Source organism: Styela clava, chromosome 7, assembly GCF_964204865.1.
Source record: "Styela clava chromosome 7, kaStyClav1.hap1.2, whole genome shotgun sequence".
NCBI lineage: Eukaryota > Metazoa > Chordata > Ascidiacea > Stolidobranchia > Styelidae > Styela > Styela clava.
In genome coordinates this window covers 18,117,468-18,132,335 of record NC_135256.1, presented here as the reverse complement: position 1 = coordinate 18,132,335, position 14,868 = coordinate 18,117,468, and the positions used below count along the sequence as shown (strand labels likewise).

The 14,868-nt window shown below is 36.8% G+C and overlaps 1 protein-coding gene and 2 pseudogenes across 2 annotated transcripts; 1 reads left to right on the top strand and 2 right to left on the bottom strand.

The window, feature by feature from the left end:
* Positions 1–71: 71 nt before the first annotated feature.
* On the bottom strand, positions 72–1,049 carry LOC120328641 (serine/threonine-protein phosphatase CPPED1 pseudogene; annotated as a pseudogene).
* A 949-nt stretch (positions 1,050–1,998) lies between these two features.
* On the bottom strand, positions 1,999–3,045 carry LOC120328640 (serine/threonine-protein phosphatase CPPED1 pseudogene; annotated as a pseudogene).
* An 8,537-nt stretch (positions 3,046–11,582) lies between these two features.
* On the top strand, positions 11,583–13,945 carry LOC120328407 (uncharacterized). Of its 2 annotated transcripts, none has more exons than XM_039394878.2 (5): positions 11,583–11,782; positions 12,464–12,591; positions 13,222–13,322; positions 13,401–13,483; positions 13,803–13,945. In XM_039394878.2, the coding sequence occupies exons 1-5, from the start codon at positions 11,602–11,604 to the stop codon at positions 13,910–13,912; spliced, it is 603 nt and encodes a 200-aa protein (XP_039250812.2). In that variant the 5' UTR covers positions 11,583–11,601; the 3' UTR covers positions 13,913–13,945. The 2 variants fall into 2 exon arrangements, with proteins under 2 accessions (XP_039250812.2, XP_039250810.2); XM_039394876.2 differs by having other exon boundaries at positions 13,401–13,513.
* Positions 13,946–14,868: the final 923 nt, after the last annotated feature.

Sequence of the window (14,868 nt, the reverse complement as noted above, 5' to 3'; positions counted from 1 at the left end):
CCTTTAGGCATAAGAATTTGAGAAATTACATTTCAATAGTATTATGCTTTACAAAAATGCACCAGAGTAAATTATAATTCGAGCCCACGATTTAGAACATTTGGTAACTCGTCTAGAGTATAATACTTGTGGGTAATGTCTTTCGACTTTACATTGACGACTCTCAATCCAGATTTATCTTCACCAAGTTGGGCACCTATTGCAGAATTTACAACACTTTCTATTGTCAGGTTCGTTCCATTTACCACATTAGACCACTTTCCACCAGAATTTCTATGATAATGACCACTGAAGACAATTTTAACTCCAGCCTCCATGAATTCGTCTAGAAGATCCATTCTTAATGATCGTGGTATATTGAAATAATCATCATCTTCATCTCCATGTTTCGAGAATATAGGAATGTGCATAAGAATGACAATATTATCAAGGTCTTCATCGGATTTTGCCTGTTGAAGCTCATTTTTAAGCCAATCCGATTGTGCTTGTGCCAGATCTTGTACTTCTGATGAATCATAAAAGTATTGACTGTTAAGTGCAATGTAGAGAACACCTCCACAATAAAATTTATAATAATCATCTCCCCATATCTGTTTAAACTCTTCTATTGAATTTCTGGTGGGTGTGTTTAGTAAGTCATGATTTCCACTGATAACCATTGTAGGAATCTGCATATTTGCAAGGCTTTCATTAACGTCATCAATCTGCTGTTGCCTATAAGGTTCGACTCCTGGAAAGGCATTAACTAAATCCCCACTAATGAAGAAGAATTTTGGTTTATTTTGAATGTCATCAATATCTGATACAGCTTTATTTAAGCGTCGAATATCTTCTACCCAAACAGTACCATCTCCCCCAGTAATCTGGTCAATAAGGCCAGGTTGAGGATCTGCTCCTTGTATGAACGTGTATGGAGCAGTCCATTTACCTTGATCCGATTTGGTGAATCCGGCCACCTCACGATTTTTTGCTTTCAAAAGCTGGCTGTTACTTTGTTGCAAAACACATGCAAGTACAGTCAAATATAACTGATGAACCAATTTCATCATCTTGGTCGCTATAAAATCAAGTGAGTGTCAAGTACTAAAATAATGAAGCCTACAGTCTTCAATCTGTCAATTGCCAAACTGAACATAAAACTGTAAAAGTATTACTGTATTGTAGTGCCTGATGAGAACTATGCCAGAACAGGTTGAACATTGTGAAAATGAAGTTATGTCAATTATTTTAGCATTTTTTACGACTTTCACGATAATAGGAGAAGTCTAGTGGTTCTAATACCGGGCTGTGGTCATGTTAGATATTTTATAAGATAGTTTTCTGCAAAGCAAGAAAAGCAAAGATAGTGAACACCCAAAATTACAGATATAATTTGGAAATATTGCATTCATTGTTACTAACATAACACTTGAACTTGAAAAGAATTATAAACTTAGGTGATTGCATATTAATAATAATCTCATACATAAGGTTAGTTCAACACAACAATACAATATAATTTGGAAATATTGCATCCTTGATACTAACATAAAATAAAATTCATTGCTAACACTTGAACTGGAAAAGAATTATAAACTAACGTGATTGCACATTGATAATAATCTCATACATAAAGTTAATTCAACACACCAATACAATATAATTTAAAATATTGCATTCATTGATACTAACATAAAATAAAATTCATTGCTAACACTTGAACTTGAAATGAATTATAAACTAACGTGATTGCACATTGATAATAATCTCATTCATAAAGTTAATTCAACACACCAATACAATATAATTTAAAATATTGCATTTATTGATACTAACATAAAATAAAATTCATTGCTAACACTTGAACTTGAAAAAAATTATAAGCTAACATGATTGCACATCAATAATAATCTCATACATAAGCTTAATTCAACACACCAATACTAAAGCAATTTAACACTTGAGTATTAATAACAGCAGAATTCAGGTAAAACGTATATTGCAGAATATTTTTAGTTTCTACCTATAGGCATAAGAATTCAAGAAAGTACAATTCAATAGTATTATGGTGATTGCTTTAGAATTCAAGTATAATTCAAGCCCATGATTTAAAGCATCTGGTAATTCGTCTAGCGTGTAATACTTGTGAGTAATGTCCTTCGACTCTACGTTGACAACTCTCAATCCAGATTTATCTTCACCAAGTTGGGCACCTATTGCAGAATTCACAACACTTTCTATTGTCAGGTTCGTTCCATTTACCACATTAGACCACTTTCCACCAGCATTTCTATGATAATGACCACTGAAGACAATTTTAACTCCAGCCTCCATGAATTTGTCAAGAAGATCCATTCTCAATGATCGAGGTATATTGAAATAAGCATCATCATCTTCATCTCCATGTTTCAAGAATAAAGGAATGTGCATGAGAATGACTATATTATCAAGGTCTTCATCCAATTTGGCCTGTTGAAGCTCATTTTGAAGCCAATCCGATTGAGCTTGTGCTAGATCTTGTACTTCTGATGAATCATAAAAGTATTGACTGTTAAGTGCAATGTAGAGAACACCTCCACAATAAAATTTATAATAATCATCTCCCCATATCTGTTTAAACTCTTCTATCGAATTTCTAGTGGGTGTATTCAGTATGTCATGATTTCCACTGATAACCAAAGTAGGTATCTGCAAATCTGCAAGGCTTTCATTAACGTCATCAATCTGCTGTTGCCTATAAGGTTCAACTCCTGGAAAGGCATCAACTAGATCCCCACTAATGAAGAAGAACTTTGGTTTATCCTTAATATCATTAATATCTGATACAGCTTCATTCAAGCGTCGAATATCTTCTGCCCAAACAGTACCATTACCCCCAGAAATCGTGTCAATAAGGCCAGGTTGAGGATCTGTTCCTTGTATGAACGTGTATGGAGCAATCCATTTATCTTGATCCGATTTGGTGAATCCGGCCACCTCACGATTTTTTGCTTTCAAAAGCTGGCTGTTACTTTGTTGCAAAAGACATGCAATTACAGTCAAATATAACTGATGAACTAATTTCATATTAATCACTACAAAATCAGGCACCAAAATAATAGAAAAACCTTCAAAAAAGTTTAAAACATGAGTATGATCATGTGCCCGCTCAAAAGCACAAACACAAAAAAACATAAACCTGCTGTACTTCTAAAACACTTAGATACCGTAAGCGATGAAATGCAATGTGATAAAGTGACAATACAGTTAACGTTAGTCAAAAGCCAGAACTGCAGCAAGCCATGAAAATCGAAAAAGGATTGAGCATTGCTAAAATCTAAAATAAAGTCTGAAAGTGGTTAGGGAAATTTCAGTGTAAATTTATGGGATTTCGATAAAGGAGTTGTCATACAATAATAGTAAAACACTGTTAGTTATCGTGTATCCAGTATACACTAAAAAAATAGTTAAGGTATTCAAGGCGCATGTGCGAATAAAACAACTCTGCACCTGCAGACTTTAGGACTTGTGGTACTACCATAGTTTACTTACGGTAGTATAGTTCGCTCAAGCCTTTTTCGTCTTTGTTTATTTATGTTACACAGTTCTCTCGATACGATTGAGTGATGCGTCACTATACTGTATTCTCTCAACGCGATATTTTAATATTATGCTGGTTTAGCTGTCAATAATGTTTTTGCAGATTCAGACGACGAGTTGGAATAAATGAATGAGCTTTTTTATGATCTGTTTACATTTTCCAAAACGTGGTCAACTTTTCCATGTACTGTACTTCGTTTTGGTATTTTTATTTTGTGTATATTGCTAGATGATTTCAGTCTCAAGCTATCCATGAGGGTCCCATAAAACTATGAAAATATAAAAAAGTTTTTTTTAATTATTTTAAATGACCAAGGTCATGATAATGTGTTAGCACATTCGAAATGGTCACTACATGAAAATACTAAGATGTCCAAGTTTAAATAGATAAATTTATTTGTTTGAATTATACTCAATACGTTAGAATTTGAATCTTGCAACTATATGTAAAAAAATATATTATTATTCTCTGTCATTTGGTGATAAACCACTGCCAAAATTCTTGTTAATATCTAAATGATGATATCAATTGTCATACTGTTATTTTCTATTTGCTTTTACTCTTTTGTTGCAATAAAAAAAGGGATTTGCAGTTCTTTATGTCAAATGTCGGCATTGCTTACACGCGTTTTATCTTGTGTTTGATTTGTCGTTAGTGTTTGCTCAGTGATGTCTTTTATTGTTTGTATATCAATTTATGAAAAAAAAGGAAAAAAAACGCGACATTTTGGCGCGTGTAGTTCTCAGCTATTTGGCTGTAGCCCAGTGGTTCCCAAACTGTGGGTCGCGATTCGCAACCCCGGGTGAGGTCGCGGCGAGATTTTCCGGGGTCGCCTAATTTCTGTCAAACATGCCCATACAAGTGAATATAAGATTTGTGCCTAATTTTGGATTTTCAGCAATGACTCGATCATTTATTGTCCAAATATTAATAAATGTAATTGAGTGAAAGTGTTGCGAGCGCCAATAATATTTTGCGTTTTATAGCTTTTTTCATCATGTTACATCCAAATAAGTAGTTGACCCTCTGGTATGCAAATCGGATTTTTGCCAGTCTGTGAGAAATTATTTTGGTCTTTTATTTTGTACCAGTGTAGCCGCTTGGTTATCGAATATATGATGCAAAGTTGCTTTATTTGGCAATTGACCCTTGATTAAATGTTTCATAAGTTTGGTATTGATTGCCAGGCGGTGTCTTGGCTGGGTAATTACACTTCAGGTTTCGATCAGTTGCGAAAGCGCTTTGTTAATTTGCGCACATGTCTAAAATTTACGAGTGGGCTACCTGTTTTGTCCACATCGCCACCACAAAAAGTGAACATTTTCGTCTTGCAATATAAGTATCTAGACACACGTGTCCCGCAGCTCCATTATCTGTGGACCGCGCCGCATTCGCAAAGTAATCAAGTAATCGCCTTTGGTGTTATTTCGTCATAAAATTAACGTAGAAAATCCTTTGGCATATTGTCATATCACTAATGTCACTGAATAGACTAGTGTTATGCCCAGCTAATAATGGAGCAATGTAAAAGGTTAACCTTGAACTAAATATAATAAATACACTGTTGGAATATATGAGAGAGCAAATGAGAGTTTAAATTTATATATATTCAGAAGCATTCTTACTATTTCCGAAGTATCGCACACTTCCTCACAACCACATTTTATCCACAAGTACGTCGATGCTTCGCTAAAGAACTGGTATAATTCTGATCTAAGAGATTTTTACACCGTGGTTTTCATACGATGCCGTGCATTATCAAATCTTCTGAGGTTTCCCCGGCGCATTGCCAGATTCGTTCATATATATTTTTGGCCTAATGTTCCCCGTCAACTTGCAGTCGATATACAGGTACATTGTTCCCATTGAGGTAATTAAACTGATATAATATATAGTACTGATTTTTCACGTTGCTCAACGTTTTTAGTTGTGGGGTCGCGAGTATCTGTAGGCTTTGATTTTATGAAAATTGAGGTCGCGAAAAAAAAAGTTTGGGAACCACTGCTGTAGCCGATGTCTAAAGAGGATGTAGGTTATCGGACTGATTTGATATCGTTATATATTGTTTGAATGTCCTGTGCCTTTGGCAGAAAACGATTGCTTCTGAGAGCAAAACTCATAAAATACATCTTGAGACAACTTTATTTCTGTTACCAAATTGTAGTTTGCAGTTATCATCGCAACTTTTTATGGTCGACTAAAATACCGCACGGCACTCGACCAGGCGTGGGTCGCGCTTGGGTGATAGGAACGGATTCATCAGCGACTCGAAATCCAATATATATGTATTTTATTGGGAGCGCAAAATAAATGTGGCAAAGCGCATTGTTTAGCGTTTCGTATTTTGGGAAACCGGAAACTCGAAACACATTATCTTCAGCCATAGACAAAGATATTACCAAATTTATTACCAAAATCTTATATCCCAAAACAAGGGCAATCCAAAGTCAACATGGAAAATTGTAAACGAGATTACAATCAATAAAAATAAGTCGTATCATACGGTTGAATAAATTTTTCTTGATAACGACAGTATCTTAAAAGATGGTCCCTTGATCGCATCTGAACTTACCAAGTATTTTTCAACAGTCGGTTCTAGATTAGCAGTCAAATTCTCCAATAACGTATGTGACTTTTAAGCCGTATCTTCGTAAACATGTTAGTAAATCCATTTTCATGAATCCGGCTATACTGATTCTGAATTGACAGTTGATTTACTTAATTTGAAGGAGAGAAAGGCAGTTGGGCCGGATAACATTCCACCTCGCTTCCTCAAAGTTGTCGCAGATCTCATTGCACCATTCTTAACAAAATTGTTCAATTGCTCACTCTCTTTTGGAATTTTCCCTTCATCTCGAGTAGCTCGAGTAATCCCGCTCTTTAAATCTGGTAAAAAAAACTTGTTTCAAATTAGAGGCCAATTTCAATCCTCTCTGCAATTAATAAGATATTTGAACGCAGTGGCGTAGCATCCACCCCCGCAACCCCCGCGGTCGCGGGGGAGGCCCACAGCGAAAAGGGGCCCAAAGCGGTTGAAATTTAGAAATTTAAGCCGCAAAACCAAAAGCTGCATTGCAAAAGCAGTAATTCACATCTTATAATGTTGATGTTAGTTCTGCTCAAATCGTTTTGTTACATAACAATGCCGGAGTCGTCGATTTTCGGCGACGTGTGGTTTGATCGCACCGGCCACCGGCAGAATTACGAAGGCTGTCAGATTGATGTCGAAAGCAAAACGTATGAAAAGAACGTATGAAAAAAATTAAAGTAACCAATATGAACGAAATATTTAAACCAAAATTGAAACAATTAGACTTGGGAATACCGAACGTAACTGAGGAGGAATTAAGCCTAGCACCGGTGGTATCGGTAGAAAACCAGATGCGTGTTAGAAAACCAGATGCGTGTTCAATCTCCAAAAGTGATGGCGCCGGCGCGAATAAATTTTTTTCCAAAATTTACACGACAATTATCACAGGTAAGCTACTGATTTTTGAAGCAAATTGAAAAAATTGATATGACGAAGATGGTGGATGAGTTTGCTAACACGAAAGCGCAAATTTTAGGTTACCATAGCCTTTTTATAGCGACATGTTATGCTTTTGACGAAATAAAAAAAAACTTTGTTTTAGCTTATGTCCGAGAGTTTTTAGGGTCATTTTCACGAAATATTTTTGCGGGGGGGGGGGGGGGGGCACGAGAGTCTTGCTACGCCACTGTTTGAACGTCTAATCCATGTTAGGCTTACTAATTTTTCGAAAAACGCGATGTAATAAACGGACATCAATTTGGTTTTCAAAATAATTCACTTCACATGCAATTCTAGATACTATCTCTTATATCTATGACAAATTAGAAAAGAAAGAATTTGTTAGTGCAATTTTTGTCGATGTGAGAAAGGCTTTTGTCAATCATGATATCCTAACTTATAAGTTGTGTCATTATGGCATCAGGGGTTTATCTAATAAGCTCCTCTCTAGTTATTACTTAAGTGATAGAAATCAATATGTTCGAGTTGGTAAATACTGCTGTTCCACCTTACCTGTAACACATGGGGTCCCACAAGGTTCTAATTTGGGGCCTTTAATATTTCTAATCTACATCAATGACCTTGCCAATTGTTCATCCTTCTTCTCAAAACTATTCGCTGATGACACGAATCTTCTCGATAGCGACAAATCTCTCCCAGCTCTTCAATCGAGAGTGAATTCTGAAATTTGAAAAGTATCAAAATGGATGAGGGCTTACAAACTATAAACATCGCCAAGTCCAAAACTATGCTCATTCCACCCCATAAAAATAAAACTCTATTAAATTTTTCAATTTAAATTGGCAACACTATATTAGAAAATGTCAGTTCCTTTAAATATCTGGGCCCTTATTTAGATAGTCAATTGAAATAGGATACGCATATAACGAACTTGGCTGCTAAGCTATCTAAGTCGGTTGGGATACTTTTCAAACTTCGGCATTTTATACCGGTAACAACTTTACGCATGGTTTATCACTCACTTTTCAGACCCACATGCAATATGGTATAAGTGCATGAGGTACAGCCGATAAAAGTCTATTACGTCGAATCGAGATCATGCAAAATACAGCCATCCGTGCTGTTTCTGGTAGTGGACGTCATGAACAACTCAACCCAAACTATTTTAAACTTAAAATTATTAAATTAGCAGATATTCATAAAATGGAGGTTCTGAAACAAATGCACCAACATCATAACAATGATCTCCCTGTCACATTTTCTGACTATTTTTCAAAACAAAGCAGTATTCGTTCACACAGAACTCGTTCTTCTGTCTGTGGCTCCTACCATGTGCATCGTTTTTCCACGAAGCGTAATCAAAATTCAATAAAATATGTATGTGTTAAGTTATGGAGTTTATTACCTGAAAGTATTCGAATCAAGAATTATAATGCATTCAAACAAGCACTGAAAAAGGTTTACCTTGAGGGCTATTCGTCTGTTTCTTTAAGTGGACGAGTTTGTTTGTCAGCGTACCGTGCCGGTACCGGAACTGTATATCTTTAGATATACCGGTACAGTACCACCCTATTTCGTTCCGCAATGGTATGATGTATCGCACAATTTTCTTGTAAAATTGAACTATTGCTATACTGTTTGATCATCTTACGTTACTATTATCGTGTGAAGTAATAAAATAGATCTGGTACTTACTTGCTTTTTAATCCGTACCTATTCAACCCACCACAGTCGTAAACTCCAAAGTGACTATAACACAAGTGAGGACATTGGTAACGATAAAAGCGCTTGCGTGACGTCACACTCGCCATTTTGGGTCCAGGGTTCATTCGCTGTATGAACCTACCTAAGTGATTTGAACCTGCGATCGTTAAACAGCTGAATAAAAAAAAAACGATGATCAATAATTCGGACCAAAGATTCGCAGCAGCAAAACGAATGAACATTCTCCTGAAAAATTAATTTCCGCAGATGTTTCTCAGATAACTCGGCTCGGCGGTATGGTCATCATATAGAGGATTTGCACACGTGACTTTGTTTACTGGACGGCAAAAAACAAAATCGTCCAGCTGGCTCCTGTCAGTTGCAAGTCGGATTATACGTTTCCGTTTTGTTTGGCTGTTGAAAATGGTTATTTCGTATTGTACCGTTGGCTGTACGTATAGTATAGAGAACGAAATGGATCTTCAGTTATATTCCACTGTTCCACTGCAATGTGGATATCATCCATAGGCAGGACTGCTTGGTGTCAAGTCCAGAAGTCTTATCTCTTGTGTTTCACTGTTTGCGGACAGCACTTCGTACAATTACCATTCTATGTCGGAATTAGTTAGCCAGTTATTCGTTTTCAGAAGCATGGACTTGATGGTGGGGGATGTCGTAACCGACCAGCGGTCGTGTGAACCACCCTCAGTGGGAGGAGAGCTGCAATCCTCTCGCACATAACTATCCCCGCATGGGATTGGAACCTGTGAAACTACTAGGGTGATCAGAGATGCGGACCACTGGCGGTGAACTTTAGTTATCTATTCAACTTTCACACTCAGTAATAGATTCCACTAGGCAAATAGAAAAAGAATAATAGCCTACTGAACTTACCCGAATAAAATGCTAAACAGTAACAAATCTCCAAACAAATTGACAAACGAAACCTGATTATCAGACTGACGAAGCTAAAACAAACCGAGGCTGCCGCGTTACCGCGATTCGCCGGACCCATAAAGACGTCCGCTATGCATCATTGCACTCGGTGTCTTCACTTGGTTTATAGGCACTTTGGGAAAACTCCAGCTTGAGCTTGCTATTGACAACGAGTCGCAGTCTTTTACATATTAATAAGTATTTTTTTGTCATGGTTCCTGAACGCACAGTTAAGCCCATGAGGGCGCTGCTGGGTCATTTCTTACTCCAGTGATATTTTGTAATTTTCATTTTGTAATACTACTTTTTGTACTAGGCTACTAATCATTAAATTAGTTTTAGTCTGTTCCCTCTGAATTAATCAGCCAACAGGTGTCGCTGACTTGAAGACGGTTACAGTCCTTCGCGACCCCTTATCGATTGCAATTAATCTCTGACGTTATTTCTTACGTGTATATTTCAATTTTTTCTCCAATTCCGGTATTCACTTTTGTGCTGTGTTTGCATTGATTCTTGTATGTTGAAAATAAATTATTCGAATCTGAATCTGACGCAGAGATAATTGGCAGATGCCACGACCCCCTACTTTATCCTAATGCCTCAGTATATCTTTTCAGTTATTTCAACCACCAAAACCATTCCAAATACATAAATAAATTCAAACGGAAATTCTCTTCCGTAAGCTTCAAAATATAGCAAACTGATGAAGTAGTAACGCATCCCTCATGCGTAGCGAGCCGGTCGTGAGCGAACTATGTTTAGTAAACTATGGTACTACTATATCTGTATATCGATAATTTCAGGAATATGAAACGGTAAATAGCCTACTACAGTACCGGTACCGGTAGTACCGTACCTACCGGTGGGTGTAGCAAAACAATTATTTGATATGTCCATCCTAACCCCCATCTGACTACGCCATCCACAAATGACGTCACTACAACATCACAACACGTCATAGGGCTTGCCAAATATACGTACGATCGCACGAAATGGCATCGGCGCGGACGATAAAGAACTGACTAACGTCATCGATCTCTCTCCTATAGACTATAGTCACTTTGGTTGCGACGAGAATACGAGAGAAATAGCTGTTCGATCTCGGGTGCTCGTCTGCGCGTCTTGGATAGCAGTTCGTATAGTTCGAAGGGCTCTATTACGTCACTGTGACTTCGTAGTGACGTGTTTTTGAATGGCGTAGTCTGGTGGGGATTAAGATTGACACGTGAAAAAATTGTTATGCTACAAATGACCCACCATATCAAATGCTAGGATAGGATAGGATTTACATATTTATCCCGGGGAGAGGAAAGCCGATAAGACGGCTTATCCATATGGCGAACCACGGCCTCTCGTCCGGTTACCATTCTAAGTCAGGTATGGGATTAGTTATATTGTTTGTTTTCGGAAGCATGGACCTGGTGGTGGAGGAAGCCGTAACCGACCAGCGGTTACGTGAACCACCCAACGACGGCGAGGAGTCCAGCAATCCTCTCGCACATAACCATCCCTGCATGGGATTCGAACCTGCGAACCCACGCAGAGTAATTAGAGGTGCGGTGGCGAGCGTATTCCTAACGCTACTGTCACTATTTTGTTATAGTTTGCGATTGTCAAAAGCTACCAATATAGATGACTATAACAGAGCTAGTTTATATGTTGGGAGAAGCCCTGTCATCCAAAGAGTTAATCAAACGGTTAGCACAATTGTTTTTATGCCACTCATCGTACTGCGACAATTTTTTAAAATCCCACAATCGCTTATCTTTAATTATTACTCATTATATATATATCACGAATGAGTATTAATTTATTCGTGGAATCGTTCCTCCGGTCTATTGTTACGCAACAAGGTTCAACAAATACTTCTGAAAAAGGTTTTTTAGATAAATCTATACTCAGAAAGTTGACCATGGCTGAGGACGCTCATTTTACAACAGTCGATAGTTTGACACCCTCCCTCGAAGCAATAGCAAAACTTTCTCAAGAAGAACAAGCCAATCAACTTAAAAACTTGATTTCAAACTTACGGAAAGAAGCTCATAAATTGACAGACGAAAATGAAGTAATGAAAGACGTTATTTTTCAGATTGGTAAATTAGATTTTTATCATTCTAAGTCAATATATAACTAGTAAAACAAGCAATTTGAGATTAACATTATGCTTTTGGTGATAAAAACACTTGGAAGCAGTAATTTATTGGCGCATCTTAACATCGTAAACTACGGTCGCGAGCCAAATCCGTCTCGTTTGGCATTTCAATCTGGCGCGCATGATGCTGCCACAACCAACTTAAAACTCAATTTTGATGTTTTAGCTAAAAAATAGCTCAAGGAATTTAGTTTCTGCACGAGACCTATTGTTCTCCACTTTTGCTTCTGCAACACTGTAAATATTGCCATGCAATGTAACTTTTTACATTGCAATTACATGGCCCGTTAGTGTAAAACAACAGCAAGATCGTGCGGAAATAGAAATATCAGGATGCTCTTATATCTTATCTGCAGAATTACCAGTTGTTTCTTATTCATATATAGTCATGTTCGGGATGAGGCGAGAAATACTATAATGTAAATCTGTATGCTCACAACTATTGGAATTGTGTTGCGATGACCTTGCGTAGAGATTCGCAACAATCCTGCTAATTTTTTGCACAGACATATAGCATAGAATATACATTGGCTTTGGATCAAGATTATTTGCGGTAACAACGAAATAAAATTTACCAAAATCGTGCCCATGCAAATTACCTAATCAGAAATACATTTCATAGAAAAGGATATTGTCAGAACTGATGAAGGATTGATGGGAATGTCATATGGAAGTTTTGTATTTGAAGATAAAATTTTAAACGAACGTTTACAACGAATTTTGGATCCCGATTGCAACAAACATGTACAGGTAATTATTATAATATGAGTTTTTGAAAAAATTGTTGGCGTTATCATAAAACTCAAAATGGGGTTCGCGGCGTATCAAGGATGTTTTTCGAAAACGTGAAAAATATTTATTTTCGCGGAAATTCCCACACAGAGAAATGTAGTAATGTTAAATGGGATTCTGGTCCCACCCTCTTGCCGGGTTCTGGCCAAAATGAGATTCTAAATTCCCAACAATATAGGATTGCAAACGTGAGTTTCCAGTTGAACACAAATGTTTTGTGCACGATGTCGTTATTTTGTGAACAAAATATCGCAACGACTTCCAAAACTAGTAAAGAAAAGTCTCGACATATCTTGCAATAGCTCGCATATTTTGCTTGTTTAAATTTATGTATAGCGTAAATAATTTGAGTTCTTTGTATCTTTTTTAACCGCGGATTCATTTATATTCGTACGTTATTGTGTCATTTAATCATTTAGCACAGTTCCACTGTGCCGTTATAGTCTAAAGCAAATCGACAATGTAAGTGATACGCAGATACATAAAGTATACAATTGGTACACAACAAGGAAAGCAAAATCATACTATCACCTAGAGTTTTTCTAAAAAAATGCAAAAAAAACTGTGATAAATATTTTTGTTTGATAGGTGGGAATCATTGATAGCGAACGGTTTTCTTCAGTGGAAACACAAACACCAGGGTTAGCCCAAGTTTTACTGAATTATGCAGAAGAGCTCAAGGAATTGAGGTAAAGGGAGCAAAAAGAATAATATAAAAGTTCCAGTTTTTTGATACCTGAGTTACTCATATGTGTTTATATTAACAGACGGCTTAGGGACCAGAATGATGTCACAATGTTTCCAAGTAAACCCGAAGATCAGTGGGAGGAGAAAGAGACTCCAGAAGAAGGTTACTTCAATGTCACTTGAAAATAAGATTGTAGGTGTAGAGAATAGTTCAAATTTATGAGCATCCTTGATTGCTATTTTGGTTATCGATTAGGATCTATCAACATCTTCATATTTAAATGTAACTAAATTGAATAACCTCGTATATATAGGTAAGGCCGCCAACAGTTATTTGTCTCAAAAAACAGCTTTTCTCATTGTGCGTTTTGAATTTCTGAGTATATATTTACGTTTTCAGTGTTTTCATATGAACAATAGCGCTATGCCAAAAATAACAGCAGCGAAATTATGTAGGTGATTAATTAAAAATGTTTTGACAGGTCCCGTCGACTTTGGAATAATGTCAATTCTATCTTTTCTACTTGTTTTCTCCTCCGCCATTGCCGTAGCTGGATTTGGAGTTTTGACTTATTTTTCCATGATTTCATAACTGATTTTTCAATAAACTGCCTCAATGAACGTACTTTATTCTTAGCACGACAATTTATTTGCCAACAACATCGGTAATATATTCAGCAGAAATGGAGAATTCTGATTCTTTCACTATTCACTTGTAATAACAAAAAATATCAAATAACAAAATCAAACGTTGTGTGCAGCGTCCAGTGTAATAAGAAAGTTTCGAAGAGAAATAACCAAATTACGATTGCAAAAAGCATCGCACGCCATCATAGTTGAGTTATGAAAACTTCAAAATTCAATTATAAATTATTAAATATAACGCAACCCAGGACCCTTAGGACCAGAAAATGATGGATGGGGTTGCCGCCAAAAATTGTCATTTGCTTGTTTGGCGATCAATAAAATACTGATAACTTTGTGTCTTTTCCGACTTTTGTCACAATAGCCACAGCTAGCATAAAATACTTTGTTTGTAGCATGAGTTACACAAGGCGGTTGCTGTATATGCAGTATCTTACTGTCTCCGAATTATAATGTAATAATAGCCGAAACTAACCTATAGACCTAACTGCTCAACAGCGTACGCTACGTTTCACTACGGCATGTCTATAATAATCTGTTTATAAACCTTCCAAAACCACCATCCGGAACGTTTTCATCGGAGCGTCAAATCGGTCAATGGGTGTAGTGAACGTTTTGTAGTTTTGCTCGAAAGGGCTTAATCTTGAGTGGGCGGGATAACCAGGAAAAGTAATTTGAAGTTCACTTCAATAAAATATTAAATTTGAGTGCCAGTAAAAGTTTTCAAAGGGGAGGGGTGTCGTGATAGGCAATTAACTACTTTCAGTAGACTATTTTACATTATGTTCAGTCGTTTGTCAACTTTAGTATATACAGTGCTAGGATAAGTAGACAGCCAGTTCCCAATAATAACGTTGCACCAAACTCACGCGAACAGAAAAAATAGACCTTGGAAATGCCACT

Bases quoted from the DNA above. Each gene is read 5' to 3' on its own strand.
- LOC120328407 (XM_039394878.2), top strand. From the start codon at position 11,602: ATGGCTGAGGACGCTCATTTTACAACAGTCGATAGTTTGACACCCTCC. The intron at 11,783-12,463 runs GTAAATTAGATT...TACATTTCATAG, and splicing joins AGACGTTATTTTTCAGATTG to AAAAGGATATTGTCAGAACT. The intron at 13,484-13,802 runs GTTACTTCAATG...ATGTTTTGACAG, and splicing joins GAAAGAGACTCCAGAAGAAG to GTCCCGTCGACTTTGGAATA.